The following is a 24,037-nucleotide window of genomic DNA, read 5'->3' as shown; positions in this document are numbered from 1 at the left end:
ACCTTCTAGATCTGACTGCTGTATGGAGGACCCATGCTGAATATCCTGTACTGCCGGAGGCTTTTCGTTGCTGGGAGACTGGAAGGGGATGCACGCAGCCTCGTTATGTCTAACAGGTTCTAAGTTTTGATCAGCTGAAGGCAACAGCTGAAACGATATTATAAATAGATATTAAGCTGATCCTGATGGTTTTGTTCACGAAACTGTTTATGCACATAGTGAGTTTTGTGAATATACTTTTGTGTGGCAGACTGCCTCAGACTTTTACTTGTTTACTGAGCTGCTGAGCGCCGGCCCGCTTTGTGTTTCAGTATGCCATCTTCCTCGCCATCCTGCTGCTCCTCGAGATGACAGCGGGCGTCTTAGGCTTCATTTTTAAAGACTGGGTAAGTAGCGCTCCGCGCAGCGCAAAGCTCCTTTCCGAAAGTGGCTGCTCCGCAAAATTAATGCGGCGTAATTTCTTTTTTCCGTAGAAAGACTACTTTGCTGCTCGTTTGTTATTAGGTATATTTCTGAAATTGGAGCACAAGAGAGGCTTAATTTGTTACTTCGTACAGCATCTGGTAAGCAGAAAACATATTTCTGGAAAGGCTTGGTCGCCCAAAACACTGAACTGTTAGCGACCCGCTCGCAGTCTGTTTTACCTGTTTCAACTTAATTCTAGTGATGACTTCATCATCATCATCTCCTTCCGGGTGTAATCTCCTGTTCCGGTCTCTAGCATCCATCCATCCATCCATCTCTTAGGACGTGTACCTAGCTGTATTTTTCTAGTGGGCTCATAATTCACTATCTGATTTGGCAATCTGTTTTCTGTCACTGCGTCAACACGATCCATCCATTTCATTTTATTCTCTTCTGTCTTGTCTTCAACTGTCTGCCGCTTGCATACATGCTATTTCTTTTTTTTACTACTGTCCATGCTTGGGAACCATATAAAAGAATAGGTACAGACAAAACTGTATAGAATTTCTTTTGTTTTTCTTCCTAAACGTCTTTCGGTTGTTTCGCGGAAAGCTTGGTATTTTCTAACTTTATTCCCAATGTCTTTGTCATAGTTAATACTAATATCGCATCCTAGATAAATGAAGTGGGACACTTGTTCTACAATTTTCTCATTTATTTTTTTTTTTTCTATCTGACTTGATTCTTTCCATTACCTTTATCGTATTTGCATATGTCGTTAAGATGTAACATATTGCCTTTAGGATCAATCTGTATTCTGAGCACTGTAAATTGTCTAGTATTTCCTGTATAATTATTTGGTCGTCAGCATATAACAGAGCATTTCATGATACATTAGATCCTATTTTATTTCCTAAGGGTGTTTCACCTTTCCATTTCGTCTCAACACTTCGTAACTAGGTTGTCAATATATCAATTAAATAAAGTGGGCGATAGACTGCACCCTTGTCGAACACATTTATTTATTAAAATTTCATTTGACGTTTTTGAACCAGCACTAATATTTATTTTTGTATTTACATATAGATTCTTATTGGTATTAACACATTTTCCATAAAACGGGGTCTGTTTATCTTATTGAAGGCTTTCTCAAAATAAAGAAGTGCTAACTGTGTTTCTAAGCCTTTTTGTATTTGCATATAGACTCTTAATGGTATTAACCTATTTTTCCAGAAAAGGGGTCTTTTTATCTTACCGAAGGCTTTCTCAAAATAAAAAAATGCTGACTGTGTTTCTAAGCCTAATTCCCGACGCTTTTCAATAATTTTTCAATAATTTGTCTTATTATAATCATATTATCATTACACGGACGTCCCTATCTGAAGCGTGATTGCTCTTCTGAGATCACTGCATCAGCGATACTTCGTAGACTTTGATTAAGAATTTTCCCATCAGTTTTATATCCCGCATTTAGTAAACTTATTCCTCAATGACTTATTCAATTCAATTCAGACGATTGACATTTATTTATTAAACTTGTATCTAGTCTATCTTCTGAGTAGCATGACCGGATTATTGAATTGGGATAATTAATCTCACCGTTTTAAATAAAATATTTCAGGTGAACCGAACAGGAGAACGGTGCATCATTAAACAGTAACCACTAGAAAAATGTGCCATGGATTGTACAGAAACTGTAAAACTGGAATGAGATTTAATTTTTTTCCGGCATTTCCAATAATTCTTGCACTAAATGAAAATGTCCTGCGTCTAGTTTCAGCTGAGAGTCACACGAACAGGTAACGCGGGTGAATGATTGCTAAATAATTTTGACAACATTAATGGACTTGTTCCAATAACAAGTGGGAATACAGGCGGGAGAGGTCGTGGACAACCGCCGATTATTTTGGCAGCAGCACAATCTGCCATTTTGAACATTGTATACGCCAAGAGACTCAGGTCTAATTAATGCGCTTCATCATCAGAGTTTGGTAACAGATGATAAAATAAGAAAACATGAAAAATTACTCTTGTTACGGTTTAGGTTTCGCAGCTGGAGATGAAGTATAAGGAGGACAGACAGAAACAGTAATTGCAGTCCGACCGACAGAACCCGGAGTGGTTTGTTTAATCACTATTAAGCGAAACTGTATGCAGATAAGTCGGACAGAGCTGTGGAAAGTTGAGTTGGCTGAATACGAAATATGTTGAAGACGTCAAAAAACAGTCGGTGAATGTGTTGTAACTGAAAATCGTCCTTATGATGTGTAGCCCGACAGATAGATGGATGAGACTAGTGCTGATATGGAGAATTAGTGACCATATAGTATCAGGCGGTTGAAGGCAGTGTCTAGACGAACAGTGAAAACTACAGACAGCAGTAGTAAGCTAAACGGGGTTTCAAAATTAAGCTCCTGATGTGTCGAAAAAAGAAAATTTACAATCAGTGAGTATTACCAGATTTGACTTATAACCGAGGGACATGGAGTTTTTCATGTAAAAAACAGCTATTAGTGCTCAGATGTGTGATAGGGATTACTAGGAGGGGTAAGAGAAAAAAAAAAGATGGCTGGATCCGGGAACGGATTGGTGTGGAGAACTGATTATGACCGTAATTAAAATACAATGATGGTTAAAAATTGATATCTTTGGTTTTATTGGTAGAAACTACGTTATTCTAATTATGTTAATCTAACTACCTCTGGAGTCCAAAAAGTAAGTTATACACCCTAAAAACGCCTGTAAAAAACGGTCGGACTCTTCTATCAGTCGTTCAGTTCCTCAACGATATATTCTCGTCCACGGAGCTGTTCTAGAACCTCTTTATCCATGGAAAATCCCTTTCCCACCAGGTGTTCTTCGTCGATTCCTGGGTGTTGTCCTCTGCGGTCGATCTCGATGGCCTTCCTTCACGATAAGCCGTGGCCACGTTTGTGTGCCCGTGGTCAAATTGTTGGCACTATTTCACTACGGCTGGACGCGAAATTGCATTCGGACCATATACCGTCAGAGTTTCACGGTGAATCTGAGCGGAGATTAGATTTTTTGCCCACAAGAATGGTATTGTCCCGTGTATCTGGACTTTGGAATAGATTCCACAGCCACACTGAGATGCATTTGTCATCGGTACTGCAGAAGAAGTGTATCTGCAGGGGCCCAGGAACATGTAGTGCCTTCTGAGAATCTGCCACTCTTGTTGCATAGTGGGCTTGCCATGGGATGGTACACTATGTGATCAAATGTATCTGGACACCTGGCTGAAAATGATTTACAAGTTCGTGGCGCCCTCCATCGGTAATGTTGCAATTTAATATGGTGTTGGCCCACCCTTAGCCTTGATGACAGCCTCCACTCTCACAGGCGTACGTTCAGTCAGGTGCTGGAAGTTTTTTGGGGAATGGCAGCCCATTCGTCACGGAGTGCTGCACTGAGGAGAGGTATTGATGTCGGTCGGTGAGGCCTGGCACGAAGTCGCCGTTCAAAACATCCCAAAGGCGTTCTATAGGATGCAGGTCAGGACTCTGTGCACGCCAGTCCATTACTGGGATGTTATTGTCATGTAACCACTCCACCACAGGCCGTGCATTATGAGCAGGTGCTCGATCGTTGTGAAAGATACAGTCGCCATTCCCGAATTGCTGTTCAACAACAGGAAGCAAAAAGGTGCTTAAAACATCAATGTAGGCCTGTGCTGTGATAGTGCCACGCAAAACAACAAGGGGTGCAAGCCCCCTCCATGAAAAACACGACCGCACCATAACACCATTGCCTCCGAATTTTGCTGTTGGCACCACACACGCTGGCAGATGACGTTCACCGCGCATCCACCATACCCACACCCTACCATCGGATCGCCACAGTGTGTACCTCGGTTCGTCACTCCACACAACGTTTCTCCACAGTTCAATCATCCAATGTTTACGCTCCTCACAACAAGCGAGGCGTCGTTTGACATTTACCGGCGTGATGTGTGACTTATGAGCATCCGCTCGACCATGAAATCCAGTTTTCTCACCTCCCGCCAAACTGTCATAGTACTCGTAAGTGGATCCCGATGCAGCTTGGATTTCCTGTGTGATGGTCTGGATAGATGTCTGCCTATTACACATAACGACCCCCTTCAACTGTCGACAGTCTCTGTCAGTAAACAGACCATGGTGGCCTGTACGTTTTTGTGCTGTATGTGTCTCTTCACGTTTCCACTTCACTATTACATCGCAAACAGTGGACCTAGGAATGTTTAGGAGTGTGGAAATCTCGCGTACAGACATATGACACTAGTGACACCCAATCACCTGACCACGTTTGAAGTCCGTCAGTTCCGCAGAGCGCCCCATTCTGCTTTCTCACGATGTCTAATTACTAATGAAGTCGCTGATATGGAGTACCTGGTAGCTCAATGCACCGAATATGAAAAACGTACGTTTTTGGGGGTGTCCGGATATTTTTGATCACATATGTAATCCCTACTTATTATGATTTTTATTTCTTTAAGAACACTGAAAGAGTAATTTATTAGGTGTGGTTTAATGTTTTAGGTTTGATTCCATGAGTAATCGGATGTCCCAGAGACTGTTTTTACAAGGGCTTCTCGGAAAGTAAGTTGTGATCGGTAGCGAAATGGAAAAAAACTGCGAAAATTTGATGAAGCCTTGCACAGATTTGTTGCTCAGTGTGTCTAATACGCCCGTCGATCGCGTCACATCGCTCTTTTCAGTTCTGAGCGCACAGTGAGCACATAAAGATACCCAGAAAACAGTATCTACCGCCACGTACAAGGGCCTGGTGAGAAATTTCGAGTGCAGGTATGCAACCCACATAACATAACTATTGTGCGTTTCCTTATTCAAGACAATTGTCAGCTGCATTCTACAGGAGCAATGAAGAGGGGAAGTGGTTGATCACTCACAATATAGCCCGTAATTAGCTCCCTGTAAGTTTTATCTCTGCCCGCATGAACCGCTGGCAATGAAGACAACATTTTGGCACAGACAACGAGATCTATACCAGCATAGAGGATTGGCGGAAAGCACTGGTGGCTGCCTTCTATGACAAGGGTATTGGAAAATTGATACAACGCTACGACAATGTGTAAGTTTGAGTGGCGACAGTGTAGGTAAGTAGCTGGACGTTGAAGCTAACGGTTGCAAACGAAACATTTTTGATTTTCACAGTAGTTTCCATTTCGCGGCCGATCGGAACTTACTTTTCCGAATATCCCTTATATTTTAGTTAGTAAAGGGTACATAAATCTGTCGCAAAAAATGTTTGTTCCATATCCAGATTTTGGTTCCTGTGTGGCCATCTTCAGTGCAGTAAATGTAAGTGAAAACGTTAAAACCACTCATATATGCACATAGTTAAATTCATTCAACTTTTGACATGAGTAGTCGAGTTGGGGCTATGTTCATATATAAGTTGTTTCACTGTTTTAACGTACATTTACTGCACAGAAGCAGTGACCACACAGTGGCTGACATCCGGATGTGAAATAAACATTACTTTCGATCGATTGCCGTACCGTTTACTACTTGCTTTAATGTTCTGTTTGAAAAGAGGGTGTCTAGTTAGATGTAAGACGGCCTGACGATCCAACGTTTCAGGATAAAATAAATACATAAATAAATAAAATAACTATTAGGAGTTTTGGCACGGCACCGTGCTTTTAATTTTTATTAAAAAATAGAAGCCTAAACCGCAGTTAATGAGAGGTTATGACCACTTTCGTTACGTTTTGTAGCGACCATGACATGAAAATCTGTACATGTTTAGATCATGTTATCTTCCTGGAATAAGTATTTACCAGTGCATTGCTTACCGATCTGTTGTTAAATACAGTTATAGAAATTATATGACAAAGTGCAAATTCAGGGTCTTTCATTGGCGATAACATAATCGCGTCGTTGCGTCATTTCTTGGACTGTCCTGTCGGTTGTATTCCCGCGAAATGTAAGTGTGATGTTGCAAAGCTATTTTCTACTGATGCTGAAGCGCAGATTGTCTTCTACCAATGTTGAAGCGCAAATTTCCTTCCGTAGAAGATGCATCAGACGAACTGCAGTGGCGAAACTAAAACACTGCAAAAGCACTTGTTTAGAACCGTGTGCTACATACAACGTTCGTCCAGAAAGTCAGTTACATTTGGTAATAAAAACGAGTATAGTTACAGAAAAAACTATGTATTATGAGAAAACTGCCAATCTTAAATTACCTTTGTACATAGCTGTCATCATTTTGTAGTCACTTGTTATAGAATGGCACAAGTTTTTGTGTGCCTTTCTCATAGAAAGCTGCCGCCTGTGTCATCAACCATGTTTTTTGAGCTCGTCATCGTTGTTGAATTTTTGGCCACCAAGGTACGATTTCAGATGCAAAAAGAGATGCAAGTCGCTTGGTGACGAAGTCATAACTATGTGGAGGTTGGGCAAACTGGCTCTGGCCAAAGTCCTGTAGTTGTATCTTGCTTGCAATGTGAGGTAGGGCATTGTCACGAAAAAAAATACGTTTCGTGGCACTTATTCAGTTTTGCGCGTCGCAGTTTTATAAACATCTCCTAGTGTAACATTTGCAGTGGTTGTTTCACCTCGCGGTACGAAATACACCGGTAGAAGGCCATATCTACCCCAAAAGACTGTTCACACGACTTTGCAAGTTGTCAACATTTGTTTGATTTTAATCTTTACTAGTGACGCACTATGTCGCAATTCCATTGATTGTCTCTTCGGTTGAGGGTTTTCAGAAGCGATCCTAGGGTCATCCACAGTAACATCAACATCCTTGTAAGGTGCCGAAAGGCAAGTACACTGTCTAGGTGTTGTTTTTGTGCTGGTCGGTATGAGTTATTGACATCCAACGAATACACAGTTGTAGAAAATGCAGATTTTCGGAAACATTTTGATGAAGAAGTGATCTTGAAATTTGCGGGAAGTTCTTGCAAAGATCGGATACTATGGAGCGACGTCTTTCCTTTGCGAGTTCTTCAACTGCATGAATCAGTCCTTCATTATTGAAATATAGACGCCAACATGATTCTTCATGGTACACTTGATGATGTCCTTCATTGAACAATCGGAACGATCTCCTTACCACTGAATCGCGCCTGGCAAATCTATTTAATGCTTAGTGTTCGTCACATTCATAAAACGAATTACAGATCTAATATCACAAGAGGTGGAATTTTCAAACAGCTGCTCCATACTAAACAGGCACTGTACAGCGTTAACAACACACAGAAAACTCAAAATGGTGTCATCTCCTCCTGTTTGGCTCATAGCAACTAACGGGGTGCGCCGAACTGCGATTGTAGGACTGCTGTGGAAAGAAATACAAACAGCGCTTACTTTCTGGACATATCACTTGTTACTGGTAACCTGTAGAATAAGAACGTTCGAAGGTGTAGTTAACCATAGTAGTAACATCCAGTTCAATAACACGGCGTGTTTTTTAGTCAGTCTAAAACTACACTCTTGTCTCCAACAGTTCCATTACCGATTGGACTTGAAACGCAAATCTTACGTTTTTTCTTTTGCAACCCCAGTTCAGAATAATGGCCTCCTGCAGGCTTTTCATGCATTACGGTTTTCAGCTTTAGGCATCGATACTGCTGTTTCGTGTATTCATATTTCATCCACCGACCTTCCAGAAGTTCGTCAGTCTTTTCTGAAGTCTTAGGTCCAGGAAAGAGCTTCTTTGGTCCATTGACAATCAGTTCACCTTTGGACATGTCCCAGTTGCTTAAATTTCGTTTCATAACTGTCCTCATCCGCTCCATACCGGCCCCAGCAATGGTTGTAGAATTTATAGTCCGTGTCTCACTCCCGTGATAAAAAAAGGTATTGCCAATTGTTGTTTGTAATCTTTCCTTTTATATAGCCATTGGAAGTTTGATTTTCAAAATGCTGTATGGCAGTGTTCGAGGCTATTCTTATTGTTCTGTTTACTTTTCTATTCGTCTTTTCTGTCTTTTCCTGGTTGTATGATTTCACAGTTAATTTGTACTATTTTTATCTGGTATGTTGCTTATACGTTATTTTAGTCTTATTACAATACCTTCTCTAGTCTATCCCCAACTCTATTCAGTACGGTGTTAACAGCAAAACGAAGGAAGAAACGGGTATGAGGCTTGATGAAACGTTGTCGGGCGATGACATTATTACTAGACAAAAAATCTGTGAAGGTTTTGTTAGACGTTTACACGGATTAACCTGCAGGAAAATCAAACTGTTTACCATAGTTATTCAACATATCATTCTTCCAATTTCAGGGCTGCAGTGTCACTTTTAAACTAAGCCTTTGTTTCATAGAGCTTTTTTTATTTCTTTCTCATTGTTTGCGTTCGTTTTTACAGATAAAAAACCAAGCCACGGAAGGTTTCCAGGCTTTCATAATCCACTATCGGGAGGACCCAGACCAACAAAACCTGATAGACTGGATACAGGAGGACTGGGTGAGTAGACAAGCTACGGACGCCCATTGAAACATCGTGCTGCAAGCCGCTAGGTAGACACAGTAGTGATGTTTTTTCCTTCTTCTATATGTTGCTTGTAATTTACTGAAACACATTTAAAAGAAACAGAAAATATTGCGTCTCCGATTGGCGGAGCGATTGCACATTTTCAGCAAGTATACATCATATAAATCGATGATCCGAGCTGTCAGTTCTCCACACTAACGAATTCCACGCAGTCATTGCATAGCGCCGTGCCTTGAAGCATCCATGTGGAATGGACCACTTTTATTATTTTCTGTTATGATGTTGCGCAATAGTTGGTATGAGACTTGTTATTGCGCACTAGAAACAAAATTGCGTAATTACATGACGTGTTCATTGCGTTACCACATACAACACTGCGCTAAGAATTACAAGCCTCAACTTACTGACACCCTGCGATTCGTGTGTTAATGTATTTTTAAACAATAAGCAATGCATGTGGCTCAGAATTATGCCTACAGCGTAGACCTACTTGAATGGAAAAAGGGGAATAGAGGTCTTAGGAAACGACAGAAAGGGCGTCACTCTGAAAGGGTGCTGGGAAAACACTGGACGAGGGTAGACCTAGCAACAATCAGTGTTTTAGTTGTAAATTGTCGAAGATGCGTTAGGAAAGAACCAGAGCTCCAAGCGCCAATAGAAAGGATTCAAGTTCAAATCGTTATAGCTACGGAAAGCTGGCTAAACCAGGAAATAAGCTCAGCCGAAATTTTTACAAAGGACCTAACCATGTTCAGGAAACATAAAGTTGGTGGTGGAGTTTTTATTGCTGTCCGAAGTAGTTTGCCTTGAAGTGGATAGTTCCTGTAAGTTGGTGTGAGCAGACAACCGGAATAAATTAACCTCAGCAGTAGCAACGCATTTTCCAGTTCGCGTACTACGGGGGGGGGATACTTTATTCACTGCCTAAAAGGTAAAAAAAGCAAATCTTGTTGTTTGTTCTTTGCTTACGTCAACAACATACTTTTTAAAGACGTACTGATGTGTCAGTAGGGCTCAGAACTTGAACATGTCTTTTAGCACTCATTATGAATTACTTTGAAGAAATAGATTTATTGACAAATAGGCAACACGGATTCAGGAAATAGCGTTCCTGTGAAACACAAGTAGCTCTTAATTTTCAGTGTGTGTCAAACTGATTCCACATTTGCAGATTTCTAGACGGCTTTTGACACCGATCCTCATAAGCGTCTTCTAATCAAATTGCGTGCCTACGGAGTTGTGCGACTGTATTCGTGGTTTCCTGTCAGAAAGGTTACAGTTCATAATATTTAACGGAGGGTCATCGAGCAAAACACAAGTTTTATCTGGCGTTTCTCAAGGAACTGTTACATGTTCTCTGTTGCTCTTGAGCCATATAAACGTTTTAGGATACAATCTGAGCAGCCCTCCTAGACTGTTTGCAGATGATGCTATCATTTACCATCTAGTGAAGTCATCAGATGATAAAAAAGAATTACAAAATGATATCTGTAAGGTGCGAAAAGTGGCAATTGACTCTAAATAAGGATAAGTGTGAAGTCATCCATATGAGTACTAGTAGAAATCCACTAAATTTCGGTTACCACTATAAATGACATAAATCTAAAGGCTGTGGATTCTACTTAACATTTAGATATTACAATTACAAGTAACTGAAATTCGAATTAAATTAAAATGAGATCGTAGATAAGGATGTGGGGAAAGTGAGCCAAAGACTGCGATTTATTGACAAAACACTTAGAAAATGCAACAAGTCTACTAAAGAGACTGTCTAGACCAAACTTATCCGTCCTCTTCTGGGGTATTTGTTGATTGCGGTGTGGGATTTGCATAAGATAGTATTGACGGAGGAAATCGAAAAAGTTTAAAAAAAAAGCAACTCATTTTGTATTATCGCGAAATAGAGAGAATACCACGAATGTGATACGCGAATTAAGGTTGCAATCATTAAAACAGGCGTTTTTCGTTGCAGCAGGATCTTGTCATGAAACCTGAATCACCAACTTTCTCCCTCGAAGGTGAAATTATATTGTTGGTGCCCATCTACAAAGGGAAGAATGATGATTTACTTCCGCCAGTAAAGCTCTGAGGACGGGTGGTGAATCGTGCTTGGGTAGCACGCGAAAGGCAAAGGTCCCGAGTTCGCGTCTCGGTCCGGCAGACAGTTTTAATCTTCCAGAAAGTTTCGTATCAGCGCACATTCCACTGGAGACCGAAAATCTCATGTTGACGGTAGGCTAAAGTCACTGCCTAGTGTAATTGTATGAGTGGGGTAATTGAAACCAGACCCAGAACTCCGTTCAGCAACTGTATCATCTAGATCTGGGGGAGTGGGAGAGGGAAAGGGATCGTTAAAAGGGGTCAATAATTAATTTATTCTGGTTGTCAACGTAACCCAACCTTAACCCATACTATAGTTGGAGTCACGAACGATGTCCTGCGCACTTACGTCACGTCTGCTCCGACAGCCAGTGAGCGTTCAGTACGTTCTGAGCACCCTGCTGTGAATGCCGTAGCTAATGCGAGCGTTAAACGTGATCGTAGCGAGCTGTTCAGTGAATTTCGATTCCATTTGTTGCGAGTTGTCATCGCTGATTGTGGTGATAAGTGATAAATGCTGCATAAGTAAGCGAGAGACATAATTTATAGGATATACGCTTTCTTTAAGCAGAAGCCACATGCGTACCTGACCGCAACTGTCGCTTGGAATCGTCACCAATGTAATTCCCGCCCGTGCCTCGACATTCGCGAACTGCCATCGTTCGTGGATCGCACTATAACTCACAGGAACTATCTCCTTGAATTTCACTACATATAATGCCTTACGTGCTCCAGGAATTCGGTTATTTAGTGTTCTTACGGTGACATATAAGGGCGTACTGGAAAGTAACGCCTCCGAAGCTTTCTAAATAGCACAACCGTTAGTAACATTTTATATCTTTATTCTTCATGTCTACATATTTATTTCTCAAAATTGTCACACTGGTGACGAACACTTCTCCCAACGAGAGACCAGTTTGGTGACACTACCTCTTTAGAATGTTCGACTTCTTTGACCGAGCGAAAACCTCACCTCTGCGTGCACAGCTTTATCACCATCAAAGTGAAGGCCTCGAAGGTGTTCTTTAAGTTCTGGAAACGATGAAAATGGGACGGGATCAATTTGGGACTACATGCAAGATGAGCGATTGGAGTGAACCTAAGACGAAGGACTGCTGTAGATATCACAGCAGTCGTGTGTGATGATGTATTGTCATGCAGGAGGAGACGGTGCTCCACGCGTGGAGGAACTTTGCGAATTCGAAACTTGATTACAGCATGCTATTTCTCACTCACCTACATAGTTATGTTACTGTGCTTACATCTACAAACGGGGTGTTTGCGAGGCCTCGGCTGTTCAGTATAAAATGACAAATCACAACACCGTCAGCCGTCTAAATTTCCAGTTTTATTTTGTTTCAGCGTTACACTACGCAATCTTCAAGCCCCCAGACCGACGAGTAGGGGGTATCCCACCTTTTGTACAATCGAAATAGGGACCAGCATTTAGTCACGGTATTCGTAAACTTCTTTTTAACACAGTGATCTCTTCGATCATCATTGCAACTGGAAATTTAGACGGCTGAAGACGTTGTGATTTGACATTTTAGTTACGTTGCAGAACGCCATGTTACACGTTAAAATTCGGAGTTCTCTATTGGCATTTGACTACCAATATGTAGACGTTAAGATTAAATATATCAAATGTTAACGACGTTTGTCTTTTTAAAAAGCTTTAGAAGTTTCATATAAAAATCCAGAGGCAATACTTCTCAGTGTGCCCTCGGACATAGCCAGAGTTGACGACAGGAGGGGAATCTAGTCTCCCTGTACATCCAAAATCCAGGTTAACAGGCCGACCACCTGTGGATATGGCCAAAGACCAAAGAAAAAGAAGATACATAGGCAGAGACGGTTTATGCAAATGCTCCCATAGGCAGAAAATACACTATTAAAAGAGGAGAAAACGCGATAGTGAGTAATCACATTGCTTTGAAGTTTTTACAAAAAATAATTAAAACTTTGTTAGTACTGTTCGTTTAATTACTTCCCAAAATACACTTTGTGATCAAAAGTATCCGGATAGCTGGCTGAAAACGACTTAAAAGTTCGTGGCGCCCTCCATCGGTAACGCTGGAATTCAATATGGTGTAGGCCCACCAATAGCCTTGATTACACTTTCCACTCTCGCGGGCATACGTTCAGTCAGGTGCTGGAAAGTTTCTTGGGGAATAGCAGCCCATTCTTCACGGAGTGCTGCACTGAGGAGAGGTATCGATGTCGGTCGGTGAGGCCTGGCACAAAGTCGGCGTTCCAAAATGTCCCAAACGTGTTCTATAGGATTCAGGTCAGGACTCTGTGCAGGCCAGTCCATTACAGGGATGTTATTGTCATGTAACCACTCCACCACTACGAGCAGGTGCTCGATCGTGTTGAAAGATGCAATCGCCATCTCCGAATTGCTCTTCATTAGTGGGAATCAAGAAGGTGCTTAAAACATCAATGTAGGCCTGTGTTGTGATAGCGCCACGCAAAACAACAAGGGGGTGCAAGCTCCTCCATGAAAAACATGACCACACCGTAACACCACCGCCTCCGAATTTTGATGTTGGCACTACACACGCCCACAAATGACGTTCACCGGGGCTTCGCTACACCCACACCCTGCCATCGGATCGCCACATTGAGTACCGTTATTAGTCACTCCACACAAAATTTTTCCACTATTCAATCGCCCAATGTTTACGCTTCTTACGCCAAACGAAGCGTCGTTTGGCATTTACCAGGGTGATGTGTGGCTTATGAGCAGCCACTCGACCAAGAAATCCAGATTTTCTCACCTCCTGCCTAACTATCATAGTACTTGTAATGGATCCTGATGCAGCTTGGATTTCCTGTGTGATGGTCTGGATAGATGTCTGCCTATTACACATTACGACTCTTTTCAACTGTCGACAGGCACTGTCAGTCAACAGACGATGACTGCCAGTACGCTTTTGTGCTGTACATGTCCGTTCACGTTTCCACGTCACTATCACATCGGAAACTGTGGATCCAGAGATGTTTAGGAGTGTGAAAATCTCGCGTACAGACATAAGAAATAAGTTACACCCAGTTACCTGACCACGTTCGAAGTCCGTGGGTTCCGCGGAGTGCCCCACTTTGCTCTCTCACGATGTCTAGTTACTAATGAAGTCGCTGATATGGAGTACCTGGCAGTAGGTGGCAGCACAATGCACCTAATATGAAAAACATATGTTTTTCGGCGTGTCCGGATACCTTTGATCACGTAGTGTATTTATCTTTAAAACTGATAGTTTTTTACGCATTAGAACCAATCTTGGAAAAGTTTCTCCTGCTCAGATGTTGGTACCTCAAAAGCAAGGACTGGGAACGATTCAACAGTATTTTGGAAATCGCCGCTCACGCAGTTTTTTTTTCTTTTTTTGCTGTAAGGGAACAAAAAGGTGATAACTGATGCACATGCAATCATACATTAATTCAAATGGACACTGAATGTCTTCCGTTGCTGGGCTGCTATTCTGAGGCGTCCCAGCGGTTGTTGTCCAGTGCCCGTGCCGCCCTGAGTGTGCGCCCTGTGTGTGTTGCAGCTGCAATGCTGCGGCATCGAGGGCCCCAAGGACTGGGACCGCAACAACTACTTCAACTGCTCCTCCCGCGAGGTCGGCAGCAGGGAGGCGTGCGGCGTGCCTTTCTCCTGCTGCAAGCGGAAACCCAACGTAAGTACCCGCTCACCCAGTGGACGTTCTGCTCACTCACCGTTTGGCGGCTTATAGATATTTGTGTTCGTTGCTCACGTAGCTGAATAGTCGGAGGAACCTAGCTAAACGGGAATAAACGTCTCTCCTAACCATTCGTAAACTTAAATGAAACTTTCACGCTTTTGGTGGTAATCTCGAATTATTTATTTGAAATTTTTCTGTCTAAAATAGTGCCACGACAGGATTAGCAGCAGCACAGGGCGAAGGGTGGAAGTTACTGTGGGTTGTGGAGGCCTATATGTTTCTTATGAGAATCCACAATTTCTTAACAACAGAATCACAAGACAGTTCCAAACAAGTGACAAAATCTTCCATAAGGGACAGTGACCCATACCGATTACAATGGGAACATGAAATGTTGTCATTCAAAAGTAATCACCACACACGGTAAGACATTTATCCCACTGTGAGACGAGACGATCAATTCCTTTTCGTAGGACAACGTTGACCGCTGATGGATACACAACAGCACCCACCCTGAAATCGACGTCTACGCTTGTCTTTCTTCAGGTCGCCAAAAATCTGAAAATCACACGGTGAACGATCAGGGCTGTGCAGAGGATGTTCATTGTTTCTGAACCAAACCGTTGAAGTGTCCAATTGGCCGTTGGGGGGATGGCGTTCAAAATGGTTCAAATGGCTCTGAGCACTATGGGACTCAACTGCTGTGGTCATAAGTCCCCTAGAACTTAGAACTACTGAAACCTAACTAACCTAAGGACAGCACACAACACCCAGCCATCACGAGGCAGAGAAAATCCCTGACCCCGCCGGGAATCGAACCCGGGAACCCGGGCATGGGAAGCGAGAACGCTACCGCACGACCACGAGATGCGGGCGGGGATGGCGTTATCGTGCACCGAGTGAGGTGGCGCAGTGGCTAGCACACTGGACTCGCATTCGGGAGGACGACGGTTCAATCCCGTGTCCGGCCATCCTGATTTAGGTTTTCCGTCATTTCCCTAAGTCACTCCAGGCAAATGCCGGGATGGTTCCTTCGAAAGGGCCGACTTCCTTTCCTAATCCGACGAGACCGATGACCTCGCTCTCTGGTCTCCTCCCCCAAAACAACCCAACCCGTCCGTTATCGTGCAGCAAAGTGATTTCGTTCGACAGCGTTCCTGGGCGTTTCGACTTCAAGGCGCCTCTCAGTTTTTGCAAAGTGTCTTTGTAGCACGCCGCTCTGATTACGGTTCCACGTGAGGAACTCAACAGGCAGAGGGCCCTTGCAGGCGAAGAAGGTTACGCGGTAACAGCATTTCGAGCCCGAAGGCAAACGGCGAAGCCAACAGCGAAAACATCTCCCCAGCAACAGAAATCCAAAGCTGTTCAAACATATCGGGGGTCATGATGACCTTCTCCGACTGCAATGGCCCGTTGCTCGACGAGTTCAGCAAGCGTGGAACCACAGTTAGTGCGCAGTGCTATCGAGATACTCGGCAGGAATAGCAGAGCGCCATAAAGTCGAAATGCCCAGGAACGGTGTCAGGCAGAATCATCCTGTTGCATGACAATGCCCGCCTCCCACACTGCAAATTGGACGAAAGCTACCCTTCAGCGATTTGGTTGGGAGACACTGTAGCATCCTTCGTACAGCTCCGATCTTTCACCACGTGACTTTCACTTCTTTGGCGACCTGGAAAAAAAAAAAAAAAAAGAATGAATGCGTGGACGTCGGTTTCTGTCGGACGACAAAGTCCAACAGTGGGAGCAATTGTGGATCCGTCAGCAGCCGAAAATGTTCTACGAAACAGTGATTCATCATGTCGTCTACACTGGGTTAGGTGTCTTAAAGTGTATGACGATTACTTTTGAATGAAACCATCCTATGGTTCGCTTGTGGCAGTGATTGATTTTCATTAGACTGCCCTCACATGAAACAGGTGCACGGATATTGTTGAACCTTAGTAGATATTTTGTAAATAATGTACAACGAATATAGCAAGTCCGGAGACACAGCAAGGCCTATGTCAAAGGTGCAAGAACCGAACGACATGTGTGGCTGTACACGATATGTATAGATTATATACATATTTTGTATAGCCGGTTACTTGTTCACCTAAGGAAATATTCGCTAAAGACTTAATTCTTGTAAGATAGAATTCAGGGTCGCCATTAAAATACGAGATAGTCGTTGGTACATAGTTTTACCTTGCATAATAACTGACCGATCAGTTCCCTTTTTTTTTTAAGTAATAGGTCAAATGAGTCAGTGGTGCAGTTGCTCGATAAATCTTAGGATCAACAGAGTATCTCCAGCAGCACAATTTTCTTACTCGACAATGAATAATTTGGATTTAACAAGCAGAGGACAAGCGTCTCTTATCGAATGATACTGCACAATCAGAATAATATCTCTGTTGGGCGTAGAACTAGAACTCCAACCGAACTGGCCATGAACGCCCAACAGTACCGACAAGGCGCCGTTTCATCCTTAGCCCATAGACGTCACTGGATGCGGATATAGAGGGGCATGTGGTCAGCACACCGCTCTTCCGTTCGTATGTCAGTTTACGAGACCGGAGCCGCTACTTCTCAATCAATTGGCTCCTTAGTTTGCTGGGCATGGGTTAATAAATTAACTGGAAGTATGAGATGCTAAAGACATGGAAAATGAAAAATTTAGTGCAACATTATGAAATGGCTCATGCAGAGACCTTTCAAGGCTTGCTAAATAAATGCGGAATAACTAGTACAGATTTTATGAGTAACGAAGGTCTATGCCAAAATAAAATCCACAATGGATAGAAGAAGAGTAAGAGCTCAGTATTAATCACAACAAAAACAGCAGAGTTAAGTTACGCTATGCCACAGATCATAGAGCCAACCGCCGTGGACGAGCGATTCTAGGCACTTCAGTCCGGAACCGCGCGACTGCTACGGTCGCAGATTCGAATCCTGCTTCGGGCATGGATGTGTATGATGTCCTTAGGTTAGTTAGGTTTAAGTAGTTGTAAGTTCTAGGGAACGGACGACCTCAGATGTTAAGTTCGATAGTGCTCAGAGGCATTTGAACCGTTTGAACAGATTATAGAATCCACAGAAATCGAATTGTAGTTTGACATGCTCGGAGCCCCTCATGGACAAAATGAAGCAATTAAATGATACTTGTGAATCAACTAGCAAATTGCGATTATGGTTCCGCATCAGCTGTACAATATTTGAAAACAAATGAAAATTAGTTAAAAAAAATGGCTCTGAGCACTATGGGACTTAACATCTGAGGTCATCAGTCCCCTAGAACTTAGAACTACTTAAACCTAAGGACATCACACACATCCACGCTCGAGGCAGGATTCGAACCTGCGACCGTAGCGGTCGCGCGGCTCCGGACTGAGCGCCTAGAACCGCGAGAGAAAATTAGTTCCCGACCGGCGCTAAAGCCCCGGTTTCCCTGCTTGTCGCTATCGGTCGCTTAACCAATTCGGCTATCGGAGTTCGAATCCCGGTCCGACATAAATTTTCATTTGTTCTCAAATATTCTACAGCTGACGCCGAACATTCCTTCATTACAAGAGGTCCTCCACCTCTGCTGTTCAATGCGGTCGCTCACTGGCATCCATAAAAATCCAGTCAGTGCCGAATGCACCCCCTGAAACGATGCATGTAATGTAGCAGTACAGTGTCACAATAACGCTGACCGGTGAGTGTGCCGTATTCAAAGAAGCGACCATCACAAATCGCGTGATTTCAATGTAATTACTGTCTTTGAATAAAATTGTCGTTTCTACTAGTCTCATTGCGTATTTCTTTCAGTTACCTTCTGCACTATGCTGTAGCAGTTCTTTCTGTGTATGGTCCATATTTCGTCTAGATATTTTGCGTGGCAGATACACTACATGAGAAAATTACTTCCGTCCTTAGGTTTTGCACACTGGTGTACTTGGATGGGCAGGCCGTTTAGGTCTAGAGTTGATAATGTTTAGGGTTGTGCGGAACCAAGATGTAACCCTACTCAGCAAGCAATTCCCAAATATCCTTTACAATGTAACTAAGTATTTGACTGAGTGGTGCCAATGGCCTTGCTGTAGTGGAAAGACCAGTTCCCGTCATATGACCGAAGTCACCGTCCAGGTCTGCCGAGAGCTGTTGACATGCGGAGTGCACTCAGCCCTTGTGAGGCCACTTGCGGAGCTGTTTGACTGAGACGGTCACGAAAACTGACAACGGCTGGGGCAGCAGTGTGCTGGCCACATGCCCCTCCATATCCGCATCCGATGACGCCTATCGACTGAGGGTGACATCGTGATCTGTTGATACTGTCGGACCTTCAGAGGCATATTTGGATGGAGTTCAGATTGACTGATAATGGAGGTGCAAGTGCCTCCGTTCAGTATGAACTTGCAGTTCACTGACGTCGTTTCATTATTTATTTTTATTTCCCATGTGGAACACCTCTCGTGGATTTTCCCAAATTGCGTTGTTAAATTACTTGTGATGCAGTTGAGCTTCTGCTTGCTATTAGCAAGAACAGTATGCTCATGAGCGTAGCCAGGTGATTACCGCCCCTCCCCCCTCAAAGATCAGCCTTCATCGAAGAAATAAGGATTTTTAACATGTTGCAGCCCTGTCAGCAACTGTGATAAATTAGTACTCCAAAGATGTTTCAGCTAGAGTTCCAACGCGTTGGAGTTCCAACGCAGCGTCCGCGGCTAACCGACTGCTTTCCATGAAGTGGGGCGCGGGCTGTTCCTCAGCTAAGTAACGTAGCTTGACATGGTACCACGGTACTTTAGCTTTTTATGTTTGACCGTGCCTTATTCTGGCATGTATTAGTTTATTTACTGTAGCTGAAACCTGGGTAAAGACCAGTACCTTTTCGCAACTGAGGCGGATCTTTGAAGTATTATTGAAGAAATAAGGCGCAGATTGTAAATTGGTGAAGGGGACTGTCATATTGGGCGTATATGACAGGGCGTCACGTCGTGCCAAACATAAGGGCTTCGTCTTCGCTTTCTCGCAGTGGTACCCCTATACCATGGGCATCCTTTCTGGCACGACCAGCCTTCTGTTTCATTCTTGTGGCTTGTCGATACAACATGAGATTTAAATTTCTTTTAGAAAATTTGTGGCTGGAATAAGAATGGATGCGTGTCAACACTTATTTTTAAAAAGTTTTCAATTTTTAAGCTGATGAGTTTATTGAATTTTATTCGGTTTCACGTAGTGGAACGACGTACCTTTCCAGTTACTCTAATAAACACTGAAACATGTTATTCACATTTTAATGTATTTTCTGTTTTGAGCATTTCTTGTTGTTACAGGAAATTATCAAGAACAAACAATGCGGATATGACGTCAGGAAACCAGGTTATGTGAGTATCTGCATTGCCAAATAGCTTGATTCTATACATATTCTGCAGAGTTCCAAAATCTAAGTAACAGAAGCCTGTATCAGTGAAATAATATGCCATCTCTAACTAACACCCGTATCATAGATGGTACATGGGCAGAAAACTTTTCTGATGTAGTTTTCAACCATCTTGTACTTCACCAGTAAAAGCAGATGATGAAGTTTGTTTCGACTTAATGACTGAGTAATTTAAAACTGACCATTGTTTCATCTTTGAATGGAGAGGCGAACTTGCAAACGCGGCTCGTTACCGGTAAGACGCAGCGATCAGCGCTGCGCGCTTTGTATCAGACAGGGGCAATGAAATGCTTCCTTTCTCTGGGCCTGTGATGGGTGGAGCGTAACGAAACTCAATACTCTCATCACACTGGAATAACTAGGAACGAAACAATGTAAAGACAAATTAATTGAGGAAGAAAGGACAAAGGATACATGATCCTCTGCTGGAGAGGTACACTGCTGGAAGTATCCTACGTAATTTTACCATATTATTTACGCTTGTGGTGAATACTTACGACAGTTGTTCGATAAGTGCAGTAAAGTTCTGTGAAAGATCAAGAATTCTTAGTAAAATGGTCTGGTATTCGTAATCAACTTCAAAAAGCCTTCGAAAGTCTCAAATGTATATGAACTGCAGTTATTCATTGGCTGCTATTTCAACGGCTTAACGAGATCTGTGATATACGAAATAGGGTAAAAAGGAAGAAGCAGCTTTTTTTTCTGTCCAGAAACGATGTGGATGGATTTGATTTGAGCCTGGAGCCGTAAGCGACATCTATTTGAACGTGTATTGATGAGTTGCGTCGGAGGCAACGAGGTTGAAACGATAAGCGGTCTGTCACTGGACGTCACTATGTGTAACGGAAAATTTCAAAATGAAAGTGTACGAGATGAATAACTGTATAGGCATGTTCTTGCGTGAAAATACTTGTCACTTAACACAAGATACAATGGTTGATTACTTACATAAGACTCAACTGAGAAAAAGAATATTTGTATCATTCTTTTGCTCGAACTAGAAGGTACCGTGAATGTTCAAAGAATTTGCACAGCACAGATATAACGGTGATATAAGTGATGATTTGCTGTCTACATCTCTCCTCACCAAGAGCCGACCTAATTTGAGGTTGAAGGCTGCGTGATGCAGGGAAAGAATAGTTCTGCACGGAGCGGGCGACGCGAAAACTTATGTAAGGTGGATTTTATCGTACTGGGGCGCGATGCAGTAGTTCTGGCACACGATATAGTCGTTCTGGTTTGTGATTCGCGAACTCGGAATTACAGAATGTCGTGTGAAAGCACTATTTATTTAACGCAACATAAACTCTTAAGTACCACACATAACAATAATCTTAAAACGTTTGTAGTATTCATTTATTGGAATCCCAGCGACAAAACGTATAATCGAAGAATCTACAAAGCACATAAAACGTAACTGAGGCTTACTACCTACTTTCGACCGGTAATGGATGCGGGAGAACATTTCAAAGCACAATCTGTCGATAAATACACGCAACAGCCAGGAAATTTCACATAGATTCCTGGCTGTTAATGAATTTTGATTCTAGGACACTCCAGAGTCGACGCATAAATCAAAACTATGGACAAATACTCCTGAGAGTAAAACAGGGTGATACGGGTCTAACGCTCCACCAATAACGTGATCGTCAGAGATGCAGCTCTATCTCGCATTGGACAAGGATGTAACAGGACTTCGGACGTGTTGTTTTGAAAACAACACGGTATTCATCTTAAGTGTTTTGCGGAAATTGCAAGTAACTTAAATCTGGATTGAGAAATGAAGATTTTAACGCTGCCTCTTACGAATGCGAGTGTTTGTCAGACTGCATTTTCGAAACATGGGCAGACGATGGCTACTGCTACTTCTGATTTGGAGGACATCATCCTGATAGATTTCTTGGACAGAGACAAAACAATAGCTAGCCTTAATGTGCTACGTTATTGGTTCAGTGCAGAACCTTAGATAGGCCGTAATACCCTTCATTACTAAATCGTCTGTGCGGGACGTCGACTGAAACAGGACTGGTCTTTCACGAGTATAACGCTCCAACCAACGCAGTAGCACTCGCTATGACAAAAGGGCATCATTTATTATTCTAACTGATCCTTTCCCATCTTACTCGATAAAAAATTTTCGCATGTCCTGTAACATGAAAATTTGAGTTGGTGGAAGATATAGGTAGCAGACTAAGACGGCATCACTTCCACAACGTCGTATTACGCAGAATTTTACAAAATCTACTTATGGGATGAAAAAAAAAGGGAGCTTTGTTAAGCTGTGTGCATAATCGATGGAGAGACTGTAGAAAAATAGTGTACTGTTTTCACTAGCGAAAATCATAGATCACTTTTATACAGGACGTAGCAAACAAGCCTCATAATTTGAGCGCCAGTGATGTTGACGTATTTTCAGAATAGGACACACGCATGCATTTCAGTTCTTTTTAAGAATTTTAGTGGAGCAGTTGCGTTCACAACTGTTGACAGATAGGTCTGCTTTGGAGCTTTCCAAAGGGCATTGGGTTTCATCTCAAAGATATTAGAGTTTGCTACCAAGATAAGGTTACGTAGACGAAGGAAAACAATATCCTCTCAATGTCTCGATACTCGCAGTCCTTACGGACCGAAGGTACGGGCTCTGCCTTCAGGGATGTATAAAAATATTATTCACAGTTATTTATTGGGAGGTATCGTCTTTCGAAAGGCTCAGTGTTGTTAAATATCTGTCTCGAAACGAGAATTCCATAAACTACCAACAAAAGAAATTCTGGATTTTGGTGAATGCGTCCGTCGTTAAAAATTATCTGGAAGGAATTCTCAGAAAGCAAACAACTTCCCACAGGTGAAATTTGCGGACGATTCTTCAGTGTGGACGTTTCAAACACAGATTAACAAATGTTTCAGCCTTTTGATGGAAATCGTTTCCTAGTATTCGTTTGATAGCATAAGTATAATAGTTGACCGGGGTGGGGGGGGGGGGGGGAGGGGGCGGAAAAACACCTCAGAATATTGTCTCTGAGGAGCATACTGTGGTGCTGAATCTAAATAATAGAAGCATTCAGAGAGCAGATCAATACTGTATACAGATGATACTTAATGCAGAGTATATGTACATGTTGAATATTATTGTGAAAGATAGGAACTACTTTTAGGATTATTCAGTATAAAATGGAAAAAGTCGCGAGAGGTCTGTAACATTGTGGATAAATATTATATGTCCATTACATAACTTTACACTCCATGGAGCACATATAATGGAATGCACCATATCACTTCCACAGGAAATTCGAAGTAATTGAAACCTGCTTGGAAATCCTTATGCGAGTAGGTGAAACATGTTAAGATAAATAAAAAAAAGTCCACAACCAGGCAATTGGCATCTAAAATATATAAAAATAAAGGATAGAAATGCATTTGATCGAAACTGAAATAAGACTCGACTGAAATAAGTTGTAAACATTCACATATTTTATTGTCATACTCATAAAATATTTGTAGATTCGCAATCTGTGTGTATTAGATTGTGTTCTGGATCCACGAAGTACCATATCGAACGGTATGCTCGATTTTAAGCTCATCATCGATTTATAGAGAGGAGACAGGCGAAGTAAGGTAGGTGATATGCAGGTGCGTGAAATATCAGGCGATTCTGTAATAATTGATTTTCAAATTCTCTATTTTGGTGAAGCAATGGTCGTGTTTTAAATAAATTCGATGGAGAAAAAGAAAACAGATATATTATTATGTTTATGTGCAGGGTGGTCATAAATTATTGACTTGATTACATATTACGGTAACTGTAATGCAGAAAGGGAAACAGAGACAAGTTTTATGTTACGTCATAAACTGAAAACGTTTTCAGTGCGAGTTATTAGTCTGTAAAAGATTTCTAGGGTGTCCTGATAACATTGAATTTACGTATTCATTCAACGTTTTGGGAATTACGTCCACTATTACTGAGTA

The 24,037-nt window shown here is 42.2% G+C and overlaps 1 protein-coding gene across 1 annotated transcript in view; it reads left to right on the top strand.

The window, feature by feature from the left end:
- LOC126195672 (tetraspanin-17) overlaps positions 1–24,037 on the top strand; it is a 141,838-nt gene that overhangs the window by 68,760 nt on the left and 49,041 nt on the right. The window contains exons 4-7 of the mRNA XM_049934298.1: positions 312–386; positions 8,753–8,851; positions 14,530–14,658; positions 19,965–20,015. Coding sequence (XP_049790255.1) covers positions 312–386; positions 8,753–8,851; positions 14,530–14,658; positions 19,965–20,015 — 354 coding nt within the window. The remainder of the gene's footprint in view (positions 1–311; positions 387–8,752; positions 8,852–14,529; positions 14,659–19,964; positions 20,016–24,037) is intronic.

This window comes from Schistocerca nitens, chromosome 7, assembly GCF_023898315.1.
Source record: "Schistocerca nitens isolate TAMUIC-IGC-003100 chromosome 7, iqSchNite1.1, whole genome shotgun sequence".
Taxonomy (NCBI): domain Eukaryota; kingdom Metazoa; phylum Arthropoda; class Insecta; order Orthoptera; family Acrididae; genus Schistocerca; species Schistocerca nitens.
This window is presented reverse-complemented; position numbering and strand designations above follow the sequence as displayed.